This window comes from Hoplias malabaricus, chromosome X1 (genome assembly GCF_029633855.1).
Source record: "Hoplias malabaricus isolate fHopMal1 chromosome X1, fHopMal1.hap1, whole genome shotgun sequence".
In the NCBI taxonomy this organism is placed as follows: Eukaryota; Metazoa; Chordata; class Actinopteri; order Characiformes; family Erythrinidae; genus Hoplias; species Hoplias malabaricus.
The window spans coordinates 14,680,583-14,694,928 of record NC_089818.1 but is presented as its reverse complement, the minus strand read 5'-3'; the positions used below and the strand labels follow the sequence as shown (position 1 = coordinate 14,694,928).

The following is a 14,346-nucleotide window of genomic DNA, read 5'->3' as shown; positions in this document are numbered from 1 at the left end:
TATATATATATATTGAGAGAGAGAGTTATTAGTTTTTTGCAGTTTAATTGGTGTACATTTTTTAACAGACATTGCCTTTGTTAACAGAATATGGATTTGTTATGCTTTAATTAATATAAAAACGGCATTGTATGTATGTGTGTAGTAAGTGCACTATATAGGGCACTTCCTGTCTCCGACAGCCGAGAATTGGAACACAGGCAGTGGTCTTTTGACCTGGAAGAAAAATATGTGTTTTTGTGTAGGGCTGAATCTAAAACGTTTCTGTACCCGCTATGTAGTGCACTAGGTAGGTCTTACAGTAAGGGGTCCGACAAACACACGTAGATCATTTGGTTAGCATTTTTATCGCAAAACACTTTAAATGCACCCATAAGCTGTAAAGCATGTAGTAGACCATCGAAGTGCGTAACAGATAGTTTCGTGACCTGTGTTATTCACTATGTAGGGAGTAAGGTGTGATTTGAAATAGAGCCCTTGTTCTGCGTGTGCGCCGTCATCCACCGCGGACGTGGAACAAACCAGAGTCTGTTCAGGACTGAGGAGCTGTGTCTCTCTCACACTGAAACATTTGTTTGAGGGCTTGTAAAAATCTGCTGTTCCTGACAGCGGTTTGAAAGGAATAGTCTGGAGTGGAGAGACGCGGTGAGTTAGTGAAAATCGCATTCTTGTTGGTTCTAAACGTTAGTTCTCTATATTAACGTTACACTGCGTTCACACGCTTCAAATCAAAACATTTACATGGAAACAGACCATGTTAAGACTTATAGCTAGTTGTTTAATTGTGTCGTTAATAATTGTGTGCAGTAGTCAGTAAATACAGGTAGCCTGTGTTTTTCTGGTTTAACATCACTCTGTAAACGATCCTAATGGTTTAAAAGCGGACCTGTGACTGATTCCACACACATCTGATATTTTTGTTTATGCTGCCGTTCCCATTAAGAAAGTGTGGAGCCTATTACTGTAATAATTCCACATTACTTTCTCCACTAACAAGGTACAACATATGGTCAACATGAAAATGTAGGCTTATCAGCTCCCAGGAATGTAATATTATCAGTAAAATGGTATTACATTATGAGTTAAAATATGAGTTTTGAACTGATGGATTTTATTATATTTTTTACATTCATTTAAGACCAAAATTGTGTTTCTGGGTGCTGGTATTATTTAGATACTATTGAAAGTTGAAGATTGACGGCTGGGGTCATGGGAGTGGTGGAAGTGAAAGAACAGCAATTTCACCTCCCTCAGTATGCATGGCTGAAGTGCCCTTGCACAAGGGTGCTGGGACGGCTGCCCACTGCTCTTTGGTGTGCTCACACCCTCCAGAGCACTAGTGTGTGGGGTAAAGGCAGAGACAACATTTTGTGGAACACTCTCAGTTAAAGCATGTTTGACAATCACATTTAATGTTTACTGAACTTCTAATGTGCATCTAAATGTAGTTACTGTACCCATAGTTAGGTTTCTTTCTCCCACTAAACACCTGTAGCCCTAATGTTCATTTCTCCCTCAGGGAGGAGAGCGCAGGGTTTGAAGCACCAGCAGAGGCAAGATGGCACCGATGGGGATTCGTCTGTCTCCTCTGGGCGTGGCTGTGTTCTGTCTACTGGGGCTGGGCGTCATTTACCACCTGTACGCCGGGGTACTGTCCAGCAGACTGGCCGCTCTGAGGCAGAAGAGGACGGTGGACCTGCGTGAGCTGTTAGCCCTCTCTATGGAGGCAGCGGTGCAGGGAGGCAGGGAGGTGAAGCGCATCCGTCTGGAGAACACACTCGAAGAGAGATCCAAGGGAAAGACCAAGGAAGGGGCCAATGAGATGCTCACACTCGGAGACCTGAACTCCCACCGGAAGATGTACTACCTGATCAAAAACACCTTCCCTTACATACAGGTGTTTATCACAGCTACACCTGCAGATATTAGATTTGTTTAAAAATATTAACATGTCGGCTGGAGAAAAGGTTGACAACACATCATTAATAGCTTAGTGGTTAGCACATTCGCCTCCCAGCAGTGGGATCTTGGGTTCAAGTCCCATCTGGGTGGAGTTTCCATGTTGTCCATGAATTGGCTTCTGCTTCTGTCTGTGTGCACCCAGATATGGATTGGCACTCTGTACTGGGTGAAATCCTAGTTCCCCGATGCAGTCCTCCAGGTGGACGGTCGTTCCTGGTCGAGAGTACGCTGTACGCGTTTGGCTGCCGCTTCTCGCCAGTGTGTGTGTGGATTGAGTGTTCTGAGCAGTGTGGATTGTAAAGCGTGGGTATCTAGAAAGGCTATATAAGTGTAACAAAAGATAGATAGATAGATAGGAAAATGATGTTCTAAAGCATTTTAGGCTTTTATTATGATAATAAAATTAGTAAGATGTAAAATTCCAACTTTATAAGATTTTTTAAAATGAATAAATTAATTCATTATATAATATTGTTTTCAGTAAGCTATAACATTAGTTATTTTATTTAACAAACCTATATATTACTTCTCACAAAGGATTGAATAACATGCTAAAAATATTATTATCAAATTTTTCATAAGCTTTAAAAATATTATTTTTACCACTTAAACATCTTACAATTATTTATTTTATTAATAATCCGTGAAACAACATATTTGCTACATTTCCTTTGGGATCATTAACACATCAATCTAAGTTGTTTTATACAAATTATTAGATAATAATCTATATAAAAAAATAGTTTAAATTAAGAGTTTTTGTGTAGGGGTAGTGTCACTCTTACACATTTCTAGGGACCTGGAGGTTGTGGCTCTGTGGGACTGTCTGTGAGGAGTGTGGTGTGTTCTCCCTGTGTCCGCATGGGTTTCCTCCAGGTGCTTTGGTTTCCCCCCAACAGTCCAAAAACAAATGTTGGTAGGTGGATTGGCAACTCAAAAGTGTCCATCGGTGTGAGTGTGTGTTGCCCCGTGAAGGACTGGCGCCCCCTCCAGAGTGTGTTCCCGCCTTGTGCCCAGTGATTCCGGGCAGGCTCCAGATCCACTGCGACCCTGACCTGGATAAACAGTTTCAGACAATGAATGAATGAATGTCTTTGTGTATGTTTTTGTTCAGATGTTTGGTGTCTCTTTTCCAGGTGAACTCAGAGGAGCGTGATAACTCTGAAGGAGAAGCCACTGTTTGGAACCGGTATATTCCTCCCGAGATCCTGAACAACGTCCCGGCCGGAAAAGAGGTTCCTGCAGACAGCGTGACCGTGTGGATCGATCCGCTGGATGCCACTCAGGAATACACAGGTCTGTTCATTCCAAACAGCAGACGTTTGTAGACCCAGTACAGACCTACAGTGGACACACATGAGGTCACCGTGCTCAGTGGCAGGGATCTGCTAGTGGGCTGTGGAGCAGTGCAAGAGAAACAAACATATGTTCTGAAATGTACAGAATGATAGCCATGATGTTCCTCTGTTCCTCTGCCTCTACTGGTCTAAGGAGGTTTGGAACATTTCTGTGCTTTTGATCAGACGAGGTCTGATGTTGGAGGATAATTCTGGATCACATCACTACAATTGCTCTTAAAGGTATTGGATGGAGCTCCAGGACTCCAGATAACACAGTTCCACTGCTCCACAACCCAGTACTGGGGTCTTATAGACTTCTAGTCCTTATCACTGAGAATGGTGACATGAAGCTCATGTGCAGCTGTTCCAGAATGGCCCTTGTGGTTTTAGTCTTATGTTGAAATATGCCACGTTTGCCTCTTCAAGGGTGTTGTTCAATAACGATCTGTGTTTTGTTTCTCCTCTATTGTTTCTTCTATTGAACAGAAGACCTGAAACAGTATGTGACCACCATGGTGTGTGTGGCTGTGGAGGGGGAGCCTGTAGTAGGTGTGATCCACAAACCCTTCACTGGGTACACAGGTGTGTCTGTTTACCTGCTTAAACCAACAGCAAATAAACCTTTAATCCTGACACGAAAAAGGGGAAATAAAGGCAACGTGATGTTTAAAGACGTGTTACAGAGCCGCTCATCCCGAATTCACAGTATGAAACAGGGGAAGCCACTCCATGTTTAAAGGAGCAATCAGTAGTACTTATAGTAAGTTTTTAAAAAGGGTTCTGCAGTCCAAATTCAAATCAACGGGGTGAGTAAGCCTCCCCTCCTCCCCAGAGGCAAAGTTCATGTGAGTTGCCAGGTTGAGTTGAGGAAACCTACACAAACAAGCACAAGACAACTTAAAGAACCTTTGAATTTTAGCTAAAAAATATGAGCAATAATTCACTTATATTTACACAGAAATGTTTACGCCATTTTATTTAAACCTCTACCCAATGAAAAGGCATTCGCCAACTTAATTTCCACCTTACATTTTTCACTCGACACAGCTACTGTTAATTTCCTTGTTTATTTTCCCTTTTCACCAGTTCCTCACTTTATAAAATCATTGTTAATCAGATATATAGTGGCCTGGATATGTCTGAGATTCTGTACCACGCTTGTTGTTGGTACAGAATCTCAGACATTGTTGTTGTTGATGTTTACTATGAAGCATAAACTCATTCAAGGATTTCAGAGCAGTTTGATTCTTAATCTGATGTGGGAGATACACTTAGAAAGGATTAGTTATTACTTGTTACTGAACTGTGTCCTCTTTTATTTCTCAGCTTGGGGAATGGTGGACGGAGCAACCAATATTAAACCCCGACAGTCCTACAACTCCCTCAACCCCAAGGTCATCGTGTCCCGCTCACATGCAGGAAAAGTCAAGGGCTTTGTCCAGCAGGCTTTTGGGAACAGTACCGAGATCATTCCAGCAGGGGGCGCAGGTACCGTACTTATTAGAACACATTATTACAAAGGTTTCTGGAGTAGGAATTATAAGTTCACTTTAAGGCTGAGTCATCGCTACTGCCGACGTCCTTGTCTTTTAGATAAAAACTAGTCAAAACCAGTGTACAAAGGTCGGTTGCATTTATTAAAACAACTACCTTTTGTACCTTTAAGGGTACAGCAGTGCTGTTAAAGTCCTGTTGTCTTCCCTAAAGGTACGTTACATTCTCTTCTCTAGAAGGAGAGATGAATATTTGTAAGTTTTCATTTTAGAACGGTGTCAAATAAAGTAACATAATAAAAGTCCTGGACATGAAATGAGGCGTATGAAATCAACACAATTTTAAAATCTACACTTATAATAGAATAAGGTACAATGATGTTCCCTAATTAAATGTACAAATATGTTCCCTTGAGGGTACAACCACAGTGACAAATGTTCTGACAGTGTACGGGACAGTCCTCCGATTTTACTGTGTCTGACGAACTGCTTTGTGAAAAACGCTCCCTGTAGAGGGCAGCAGTGAGTGGTGTTTTTTTTTAAGCTTTAGCTGTGTCTGTTTTCGGTATCTCCAGCTAGAAAGTCATATCTGACACAGTCAATGGTACATTTATTAAAACAACTACTTTTTGGGGATGGTTTCTCTCCACTAAGAGATTCTGAGCTTCTTACCTTGAGCCATATATTATATTTTCCTATGCCGTAGAACAGGTGCTGTAGAGTGATTATGAATTGCTGCCTGTCTTTTGTTCTAAGAGTGTATAGAGAAGCTTTAAATGTTGGCTTTATGTCTCCTGCTCTCTGAAACTCCTGATCATTTCATAGACAACCAGTAAATTAAAATGCATGGTTAAAGGTAAGGCGTCAAAATAAAGTTCCGAGAACCAAAACACAGAATCCGTAATCAATAAATGTCATTTTGTAATTGAGATAACTGTCATTAATATTGAGAGTTATAAAACAGGTTTATAAACAGAATATTTCTGTATGCAATCGTCTATTTTGGGGTTAATATTCTTGAAGAATGTGATTCGCTTTCATTCTGCCTTTTCTCAGTTGCGCTTCTCTCAGTCTCGCTGTCGCCTGCAGACGTTTCTTGCTTTTGACCTTTGACCGGAGGGGGTTGAATCTAGCCAGTCATTGGCTGCTGAAGTTAAGCCCTGAATCCGAAAATGGATTCTTCAGGAATATTAACCTCAAAATAGACGATTATATACAGAAATATTCCGTTTTTCGGTTCTCAGAATTTTAGAACCTATTTTGGCACCATATAAATGTTTGTGGACATTGTCTCATCCAGAATCTCTTCTGAAATGAAGAGCATTAATAGTAACTTTGTTCTTCTTTGCTGCACTAACAGCCTCTTCACTTCTGAGGAGGCTCTACACTAGCTGGTTGAACATTTTTAAGAGAATTTCATGTCATTACATGCCATTGTCTAATTTTTTGTGAGCTAAATATGGTCCCTTGCTGGACCCGAGCTCTGTTCGAGGTGTGTTCCTTCATTTGGAACAGTGATTCCATGCAGGCTCTGGACCCATGTGGCCCTCATCAGAATGAAGCATTACTGAAAATGAATGAATGAATGAACAAATGAATGAAAATGTAAGAATGAATGTTTTTGCTTTCGCAGGATACAAAGTGCTCGCTCTTCTGGATGCCACTGATGAAAAATACGAGAAAGCCGATATGTACATCCATGTGACATTTATTAAAAAGTGGGACATCTGCGCCGGAAACGCCATTTTAAAAGCTGTAGGGGGTCACTTGACCACCCTTAAAGGGGACGAGATCGACTACACAGGCTCGGAAAAGAACACAGGCGGCGTGCTGGCCAGCATCCACATTGACCACAAAGCTCTTGTCAACAGACTCCCACCATGGGACGAGAATAAATACTGAAGGGGGTGGTCCGTAACGCTTTGGCTCATTTGAGGGCCACAACAGACTTATGTTTAAATGATGAAGAACCTGTTAAAGCACAAGGTGAATGTGACTGAGGCAGCCACTCAGTTCCTCAGAGGTGAATAGTGTTTACTAGAAGCTTTTTTCTGGGCCTGAGGCAGAGACTTTGTGGTGAATAATGGGTTAAACTGTCCGTGCTTAACATGTAAAAATGTTTAAAGTCTGGGTTATTCTTCCTGAAGAAGTCTTTAAATTTTGATTATACATCATAAGAAAGGGCAGGGACTCGGTCATGCCGTGTGAATAATTATTAATCCCCATGTTCAGCACAAATCTCAGACCTCGGTACGTTCTCTCATTATGTTCAGTGCAATGAAGTTATTAAAGCTGTAATTTGCCGAAACGTCACGTTTTCACAATTGCACCTTTTTAATCTAAATGTAGGCAACTGGCCAAGACGTTTTTGTCTGAAGTTATATATGTTTGCTGCGTTATTGTTATTTCGTAGATGTTACAAACCACATTAGCACGTCAGTTTATTCATTACAGCTTGTAACTTCTCAATAGCTGATGTTGATTTATTTATTCTTTAAAGGGCAGTGGTGAGTAATATTGGTTAATAATGGTTAGTAACACCTGGGTGTATTCCACAAAGCAGGGTTTCTCAGTTAGCGACAACGTAAGTCCAGAATTCAGGTCTGTCCCTCTGCTCTTTTCCTATTGGATACAATTGACGATCCTACACTCTCAGAAAAAAAGGTACAGTAGAGGTACATTATTGGTCACTAAAGGTACAAACAGTTTAAATGTACCTTTAAAGGTACAGCAGTGCTGTTAAAGTCCTGTTGTCTTCCCTAAAGGTACATTACATTCTCTTCTCTAGAAGGAGAGGTGAATATTTGTAAGTTTTCATTTTAGAACGGTGCCAAATAAAGTAACATAATAAAAGTCCTGGAGATGAAATGAGGTGTATGAAATCAACACAATTTTATAATCTACACTTATAATATTTTCTGACAGTGTACAGGACAGTCCTCATATTTTACTGTGTCTGACTAACGGCTTTGTGGAAAACGCTCCCTGTAGAGGGCAGCAGTGAGTAGTGATTTTTTTTAAGCTTTAGCTGTGTCTGTTTTCGGTATCTCCAGATAGAAAGTCATATCTGACACAGTCAACAGTACACCATCGTTAGAAACAAGCCTCCAAATTCTCAAACAGAGATTGACTCTATATACCACCATGCTAACTTACATTGTGTCTGAAATGGCGCCCTATTTACTGTTCCCTACATTTCTCACTATATAGTGCACTATTATAGGCAACTGAATTCAGGAGGGTAGTGAAAAATTTCTGTTCACTACCAAACAATCCAGTGAATTTTGGGTATCCGCTATCCACTACCATACAGTGGTGGTACACTTTTTTTTGAAGTGCGTTGTGGGATGGTTTTAAGTTGTCCACTGTTTTTTTTTTGTTTTGTTTTGTTTTTGTAGACACTACTACAAAATGGCAGAATCACAAAAATAGTGCACTATATAGTGAACAGGCCACAGTTTCAACACACCCTTAGTTTACATCCATGAGCTACTCACAGGCTTGTTGTTCTTTGGGAACTGTTCACAAGTGCACCAGCGCCCCCTGCTGAGCTCCATCATCTCCCACATAAACCTTCTACCTACATGTAGTCCCTAGCCTCCCCTGACCAGTTCCCCAAGGCGAAGTCATATCTGGCTCCATGAAGCTAGATTAAACAAAGCTGTTAACTGGAGTTAGTCTGAGTGCAGATATTGAAGTAAACTTCAGAAACCAAACGTGTCTCGGCTGATTGACTGCATTTGGAATAAGGAGAGAGTGTGAAAATCTGATAATTGGCCACACATCTGCTTTATTAATATGCAAAATATGTTATTGATTGTTTTTTTTTTTTTAACTGTGAACTGATCCTGTGCATGGCACTACTCCACGGTGTCTGTGGGAACACACTCATGAAGCACTCTGTTCTCTAGTTCAAACACTGACTCCTGACTCACTGTAGATCAGATACAGTTTTGTAAGACATGGTGATAATATTGTGATGGGAATATTCTGCGGGTTCTGTTTGAGGGAAAGGGTTTTGAAAAACATGTTTGATTGTGTGTGTGTGTGTGTGTGCGCCTGCGTGTGTGTGTGCATGCTTGCATTTGGTTTTGTTTTATGTGAAGCAGCACAATGGACAGTTTGTTAATGTAGCGCTTATAATAATTCTCCCACTGTGATTACAGACTCCATCGTATGAGTGAGTTTTCAGTACCTGTGTGTGTGTGTGTGTGTGTGTGTGCGTGCATGGCTCATGCTTCATTCCTCTTCAGTCTGTCAGTATGCATGAGAATGGAGTGTAAATATATATTTGCAGGTCATTTTGATATTTCTGTTTAAAAACCTGCATGAGCCCCTGTAGATGACTGAGGCATGAGATAAAAGTCATTGTTACTTTTAATTTTAGCTTTTTTTTTTTTTGGTTAGAAATAAAGAGCAAGCTTTCATTTTTTTCAGAAGGTTCATTTTTTAACAAGGTGACGGTTTGTCTTGTTAAACTGTCACAAACACATTTTTTGTACAAATCATCAAATGAAAAGAGAGAAATAAACTGTATAGTACTCTGTGTTTATGTTAGTGGCCGTGAATCTCTTCAAATTTCTATGGATCTATTACTGGAGCATTACCGTGAACTGGAATCACTAGGTGCACCACTAGGTGGCAGAATAACCGCAGTGATTTTATCTCATCAAGCCACTCAATAAGAAACATCTACTGAGTTGTTAGCCGTCCTTGCACTTTATCAGTTGTCCATTTGTCTGACCACAGAACCACAGAGAGGATTGTCCACTGTCCAGCCGTGTTTCTGTGGTCAGAAACTAACAAATGAATAACAAAATTTACACTCTGTAATTCTGCTCTTAGGGAGTGCATCTATAGACAGAAATGTCCAATAAAGTGGCTGCTTTGTGTAGGCAAGTGAAAAAATAAGACCTTTTAGTAAGGCAGGTGTTCAGGTTAATTGTTTCCAATAAACTGACCATGTCTGTGGCGGTAAGAGGTAGGTGCTTTCAATAAACGACTACTTGTTAATGTAGGTAGGTGTTTCTAATAAATTGGTCACTATGCAAAACTGTAAAGTATGTGTTTCTATTAAATTGGCCAGCATGTGGAAATAATGGCCTTTCAGAAAAGCAGATGTTTCTAATAAAGTGACCACTTTGTGTGGAGGTGTAACTGAAATATTCAGAAATATTGAATGTTTGGTGAAATTGCATAAAACGTGCTAGTGTCCAGGCTTGCTGAGGAATGGACAGCTGATCCATTCTGGACACTGGATCTAATGGATCACAGCTGGACACTGCTCTAATTGGTGGAGCAACACTAGCTGCAAACTATCCCCTTAGGCCTCTGATTATTTATAATTATGTTTAAATGAAACACTGCAAGGGCATGTGTGTTGCCCTGTGAAGGACTGGCGCCCGGTCCAAGGTGTGTTCCTGTCTTGCACCCAGTGATTCCGGGTAGACTCTGGACCCACCGTGACCCTGAACTGGATAAGCACTTACAGATAATGAATGAATGAAACGCAGCAGGAAGGCGCTGTGTTCACACTGTTTTACTGAAGCTCAGACAGCTCCAGATCTCCCATGTATTCGTATCCAGTTCAAACAGAACTGTGTGATCTCCCATCACTAATAGTTATTACTTAATCTGGAGCCATAAAATAGAATCTGAGGAAAACAGTCCTGGACATGAATTAACTTAAAGGTACACACTTGGTTACCTTTACACAGTTACACAGGTACACAGTTGCTTTACAGCAAACCTTTCTATTGGTCAGTGCTTTCTATAGAGATTACACCTATGGATAATTTTTCACAACATATCCACTTACCCGCATGGGTGTTTAGACTGTGAGAGGAAACCACAGCACCCAGAGGAAACCCACACAGACACAGTGAGAACACACCACACTCCTCACAGATAGAGACCCCCAAGAACTAAAAGCTCTGTGGCAGTGACTCCAGCTGTAGCCCCTCTCTACCACCCACTGTTGCACTCAGCTACTGTAAAAATGGCACTGACGTCTCATTTCTTTTAGCTACATCTACCACTCCAGGAAAAGGGATTTAGTTGCATTTCCTTCTGTAGAGTGCATGTGTCATGTTACAAAATGAACAATACAGAAAAGTGCCGAACGAACTCCCACAGCACTGCTGTACATCAGACCTACGCAATGAGTCTGAGGCAGCATCTTAAATCGCAGATGGAGCGTCACGCTGCAGGATTCAGATGACCAGGATTAGCTCTCAGGATTATCACAGTGAAGGTAATGGCTTTTAGAGGAAGAGAAGACTGCTGTCGACAAGATGGAGCTCCAGGGGAGGGCACTGAAAGCTGTTTACCTGAAAAGGGCTTTACACAAATGATGACTCTGTGAGAAATGGAGATCTGGAGCATTTATGTCTTTCCTGTGAAGCTAAATGGTCAAATAAAACAACAGGAGCCCCGTGGATACAGCTGGGGCCTGTTCTCCAACAGCTGGCCAACATCTGACTGGTGACTTTATCAGTAACATCAGACTAGTGCACACTTTGAGACTGTTTCCCATCTGCTAGTGATAGTTAGTCTTATCTTCTAACGCCTCATCAATGGTCAGTCTCCGACTACAGACATACTCGTATACAGTGGATAGTGCCCACCAAACGTAGGTCTGAACCCACAGCATAGCTAGCAGTGTATACTACTCTCCTCTAAAAGTTACATAGTACAGTTCCTGCAGTGCTGAGCCTGGGCTCCATTCTCATTACAGCTCAGTGGAGCATCACAATGATTTTGAAGCTGGTAAAAATACTACCTAGTGTTGCTTTAAGTACAAAGCCTCCCATACTCTCTTGTGAACTTACCGCACTGTCCTCACTCTCACTCTCTCTAGTGGACTGCCCATGGTGTTTTTATTCTATCTAAATTGAGAGAAGTTATTGTCATATTGGGCAGCACGGAGGCACAGCAGGAAGTGTCGCAGTCACACAGTTCCAGGGACTTGAAGGTTGTGGGTTCAAGACCGTCTTGGGTGACTGTCTGGGTCTGTGAGGACTTTGGTGTGTTCTCCCTGTGTCTGCGTGGGTTTGCTCCGGTTTCCTCCCACGGTCCAAAAAAACACACATTGGCAGGTGGATTGGCGACTCAATTGTGTCCATAGGTGTGAATGTATGAGTGAATGTGTGAGTGTGTGATTCCGGGTAGGCTTCAGGACCCAGACAATGAATGAATGAATGAATGAATGAATGAATGAATATTGCCGTATTAATTGGATTAGCTGTGGTCTACAGCCAAAAGTGTGACTAAAGTGATTATTTTACTCATTAATTTATTATAAATCTCACGAATATGGACTGAACAATCGCTTGGTCCAGGTCCGGACTGTGGTCCACCATTTGGTGGTGCCTGATTTAAAAGTATTTAAAGGAACCAAAAAAGGTTCTATGACAGTGCTCTGAACAACCCACTTTGGTTCCATGTGGTTCCTCGATTTTAAAGGGAGATCAAGGAAAGCCATGAGCCAGCATCCTCCTGTCGTTCCTGCCTGTGGTTTTATAGTCTGAAGTTTAAACAGAGCTGGAGTTTGTACGCAATTATGGCATGGCAGTCAGAGGGCCAATAAAAAAGAGAAGGGCACCCACCAACACCTGTAGAAGTAATTATCTTCAAACGAGCGACTCGGCAAATTAAAATGTCTGTTTTGTCACCTTCGCGGTGGTTTCCACCCACGCTCTCACCCCCAGAAATACGGCGAGGCTAATTAAAATAGTGGCCAACCTTACGGGAATCATCAGCAGAGGACGGGAGGATTTAATTAGCCTCCTTTATTTATCAGATACCCAGTCACTCCTAAGTGTTTAATATAGGGCCGGGGATAAGGCCGGGAAATAAGGTGCTGCTGTAAAAGCCCGTAAAAGTCTCTGTGCTGGCTCAAATAAGTAATGAGCTCTAATATTACCCTTAGGACTCTATAATTAATTTGCATGGCTGTCTCGCTGATAGCAGGGTCCATGCAAACTTCAGACTGCTGCGTTCATTTGTATCAGTGATATAAATGATATATTACAACATATTGCTTCTCTGTGTCTCTCACTGTCTGATTTTGTCCTGTTGCTTTTGTTAACTGCAGTCTGTATGCAGATCAAGTATGCAGAGCCACAGATGGACTACAGTCTGTACTTGTAGAACTAAAAACAAAGCTCCTGTATGGTCAATGATGAAGGGAGTCTCCATCTTGGAGAAACAGAGCAAGGCAATGCTTTTTATTCACAAAATCACAAGAGACAAGCCTGAACTCACAGAGGAGGGATATGAACCAAGCTTTTTAATGTGCCACCAACCCCATATTTTGTATTATGTTATAAAAGACATTATACTAGAAGTCGAAGGGAAGGTGCTTCACATATAATAAGGACTTCAGCATCTGCCCTTTGGCTTTTATTAGAAACATATTTTTCTACGTTCAGAGAAACGTGTCTGAATGCCTGTCTGTGGTAACAGGCTATATGTTACAGGTGGGGCAGGTAGAGTTTAGGTTGAGGAACACTGGCGTGCACCTTTAACAGGTTCTTTTATTTAGAGTTAGGAAATGAAGCAGGTGATAAGTGGTGTTGTTGGGTAACAAGCAGATGCTGTAAAGGAGCTGAGGGAGTGTGTCTGGTCACAAAACCTGTCCCAAAGAGGACACATCAGGCTTCTGGAAGGCAAGAAAAAGCATCAGAAGACGTTTACTGCCACTAACACTTGTATCTCCAGACCGAGAGTCTTTCCTCTTCAGTTTTCACCATTATTAAAGCGCCAGGATAATAGTGGGGAGGCCATGAAGATTAGCACTTGAGTTTTTGAAATAAAACTGCACCTTGCTGCCTCTTTGACATAATTTCCAGGCTGTTAACCCATTCACCATGTGCTTCAGTTTGATAGAAATGTCCGAAAGGATCCAAGCTGAACATGACAAGACTTAAAGCAATACAGAGGCAGACTGATGATTACTTGTATTGAAAAATATACGTCTTGCTTCTTCTGTCCCCCGTATTAAAGACAGTCACTGTGTTTGTTGTATTCAGGCCCATGAAGTTGTAATAATACACTAATTTATTTGTTAGGATTTGATTGGAAACATAAGGGTTTAAATCTTGAAATGGCCAATGGAATTTAATAAGATTAGCTTTTTTCTCTGTTATTTAAGAGGAAATTGTCAAGCATGCTCTACCACAGGCTGGGCCTTCAGAAGCTGAAGTGAAAGCCCTAAAGTTGGATTAACAGCCAAAATAATTACACAATATGGACAAAAAGTATTGGGACAGAAGACCTAATCATTGATTTCAGGAGTTTCATTCAGTCCCACTGCCTCAGGTGTATAAAATCAAGCACCTAGCCCTGTTTTGCAAAGATATTTGAAAGAATGGGTTATTCCAAAGAGCCCACTGAATTTGAGCATGGTACTTTATTAGGATGTCACCATTGCTAAATCAATTTGTGAAATGTCCTCCCTCCTAGATAGTGAATGATCAGTTTTACTGAGAATCGGAAGCGATAAGGAACCACAGCAACTCAGCCATAAAATGGCAGACTGCATAAAGTTA

The 14,346-nt window shown here is 41.3% G+C and overlaps 1 protein-coding gene across 1 annotated transcript; it reads left to right on the top strand.

Moving 5' to 3' along the window:
* The first annotated feature begins 507 nt into the window (after positions 1-507).
* LOC136676054 (inositol monophosphatase 3-like) lies at positions 508-6,929 on the top strand. The gene is made up of 6 exons (XM_066652906.1): positions 508-645; positions 1,520-1,897; positions 3,099-3,258; positions 3,789-3,884; positions 4,629-4,790; positions 6,429-6,929. Exons 2-6 carry the CDS (start codon positions 1,559-1,561, stop codon positions 6,695-6,697), a joined length of 1,026 nt encoding a protein of 341 aa, XP_066509003.1. The 5' UTR covers positions 508-645; positions 1,520-1,558; the 3' UTR covers positions 6,698-6,929.
* The last annotated feature ends 7,417 nt before the right edge of the window (positions 6,930-14,346 follow it).